The sequence below is a fragment of the Typha angustifolia genome, chromosome 7, assembly GCF_048772165.1.
Source record: "Typha angustifolia cultivar Huaian chromosome 7, ASM4877216v1, whole genome shotgun sequence".
In the NCBI taxonomy this organism is placed as follows: domain Eukaryota; kingdom Viridiplantae; phylum Streptophyta; class Magnoliopsida; order Poales; family Typhaceae; genus Typha; species Typha angustifolia.
The window spans coordinates 5541249-5544022 of NC_133245.1; the positions used below are offsets into that span (position 1 = coordinate 5541249).

The 2774-nt window shown below is 40.1% G+C and overlaps 1 protein-coding gene across 1 annotated transcript; it reads right to left on the minus strand.

The window, feature by feature from the left end:
- Nucleotides 1-284: 284 nt before the first annotated feature.
- Nucleotides 285-2344, minus strand: LOC140763202 (uncharacterized). The gene has a single exon (XM_073101286.1). It carries the CDS (start codon nt 2121-2123, stop codon nt 1638-1640), a length of 486 nt encoding a protein of 161 aa, XP_072957387.1. The 5' UTR covers nt 2124-2344; the 3' UTR covers nt 285-1637.
- Nucleotides 2345-2774: the final 430 nt, after the last annotated feature.

Consider the following 2774-nt stretch of genomic DNA (forward strand, 5'->3'; position numbering starts at 1 on the left):
ATAATAAAGTGCATGCAATGTTTGGGTGTACACCAATAACCAATTATTACTAGTAAAAAATAATTAAATTGCAAAAGGGCCATAACTTATACAAAGTTATCAGATGGTTAGAAGATGTGACATTGTAGCAAAACACTGCTGAACGCACGCATACAGTGGAAATAGACAGATTGCCAGCTTCAGCTCACATTGATCACATTGATGTATTTCATCTATTGAAATGGATTTCTTTTCTTCATAGATAAAAGAGCAAAGTGACAATGTACCAAACAAGCTTATCTTTGGAAGCACCAAGATGAATTAGAAATAGAAATAGAAGTAGAAAATCTGGGAAAGCAACAAGAACCAAATAGAAAAGAAAGGAATTAGATGGGATATAGCTATCAGAAACCCACATTGTCTGGCTGTTTGTCCTGAGAGAGAGAAGCCATCATCCATCATAACTACAAGAAGAACCATCATAACAAAGGAGAGAGCAATCTACCAACCAAAGCATCATCTCTCAAACTTGAAAGATGAGATATAGCTATCACTAACAAGAATTGGAAGGCTGTTTGGTCCAGGGGGGGGAGCCATTAATCATAATTAGCAATCAGACACTTACAACCAAACATTATTTATCTTGTTTTGTTAAACTCCCACATATTTCTTAAGGAGTAGTAATACTAGGGGACCCTGAAATGCTGTTGATTGATAATTAGAAACCAAGGTCAAGCATACATTCTTTTCGACGAGTGCTTTTTCTCCTCCTTGCTCGCGGTGAAGTAATTCATTTCTTGAAACAAGAAAGTAAACAGAGGGAAGGAATAATTTGCAAGATCATTCTACTTTATAATCACATCAGTAAATATGAACCTAAAGTCAGTGTTGCTTGCAAACAAGGGCTACTTCAACAAGTATCATGCTTTTATTTTACATGCAAGAGCACCGCACGGCTCTTCTATGCATAATCCATTCATTCAGAATCATCTTTTATGGATAATGTGTTCCTTTAATGTCGTAATGTACACCTTTATAAGAAGATATAATTAGATCAAAGCAAAGACTTTTGCAAGTAATGAAGGTTTTGGTCCACATTTACACATAAATAGAATTTTTCTTGCAATTGATCCCTAACGAAGGTCCACCAGCAACAAACTAATTCTTTCTCACATTCAGCAATATTAAATCTATTTATGTGGGCCTTAATTTTCCCAATAAAAGTTGAAATGCACTAGAAATAACTTTGTTTCCATACTACTCGGTGTCACCTAATATAATCAAAACTAGGCCACACATTGGTTGAGTCCTATTAAGTATTAACAAACCCATGGTTTCGATTCCCCAATGGATGTTAAGGTTGACATTAGCGGATTTTCCACTAGAGTAGTAGTTATTGGTATGTGTAGCTAAAATGATATGGATCTATATCGAATGAAACGTAAATAAATAACTCACACTATGTTGCTACAATATTCACATCAACATTCCAGAAACTAGATAACACTATATTAAAGTAAAAGTAATGTGAACATGAGAATAAAATAATCAAATGTGTTTAAAAGAAATCGAAACAAATCTATGTATTTAAATTATATGAACTCCTCCCTCCAGTAGATCAGAAGAAGAGAGACCAGATCAGATCAGATCAGATCAGATCAGATCATCTCCCTCCTTGTGGCGTAGCCGTACCTGGACCGTTGGATGTTGTCCTTCCGCTTCTTGTACACCATCGCCGCCACCCCGACCGCCGCCGCCGCGGCCAAGACCCCCAGCGCGATCCCCGCCTTCTTCCCAGCGCTCATCCCCCCTCCTCCTCCTTTCTCCGCTTCCTCATCCGCGTCGCCGCCGCCGACGACTTCCCCGGCCTTTATCGCCTCGTGCGCCGGCGCGGGAGACGGCGAGGTTGGCGGAGATGGGGCGGAGGATGGCGCGTCGCCCGTCTGCGGAGGCGGTGCCGGCGGCGAGGGGGGATTCGAGGTCGGAGAAGGGGAGAGAGGAGGCAACGCCGAACGCGACGGAGGCGAAGGAAGCGGGGACGGGAGGGGGCCTCCGGAGGAGGGAGAAGGTGAGATCTGGGAGGAGGAGAGATCCGGTACTAAGATGAGGGAGAGGAGTAGTAGAAGAAGAGGCAATGGCGCCATTAGGGTATCAGAGAGAGGAAAAGAGAATAGAGAGAAGTGGGCGGTGAGAAGAAGTAGCGGAGATCCAGATCCCGGGAAGTGGAATGCAGAGGAGAGACTTGTGGTTGAACGCTTAATGGCAAGATGACAACTAGCGATGAGGTAATAAGGCCTAAGGGCTAAGGGGATGGGGGGCCGGTCACCGACGGGTGAGGTTTATGAGTCACTGGTCGTCGAGATCGGAGTGCAGAGTGTGGGCTTTGGAGTTTGGAGTGACGTCAGAACGTACTTCTTACGTGTTTCATTTTTAGAATTATTTTGGGGTTTTTTCCGAACAATTTATAAATTAATTCGAGTAGCTAAGCTTCCTCGACAGCATTTAATTTAGAGCAAAAGTTATAAATTAAATAATTTATTATATTAACTAATAACTTAGTAAGACAGACACATAAATGCTTCCAATCAGTATAATAAACACACTTTTTCTTTTAAATTAAGTTAAATTAACTTTTAGTCAGTAATCCTAAAAGTAACTTGGAGAAGATAATATAAAATTATAATTTATCTTTAATTTGGAATTTGAATTTTTTTTTGAATAACTGAGTCACTTATTCTAAAACATAAATAACTTATTTGTAATATATTAAATTATGATAATACATTATAATTTAC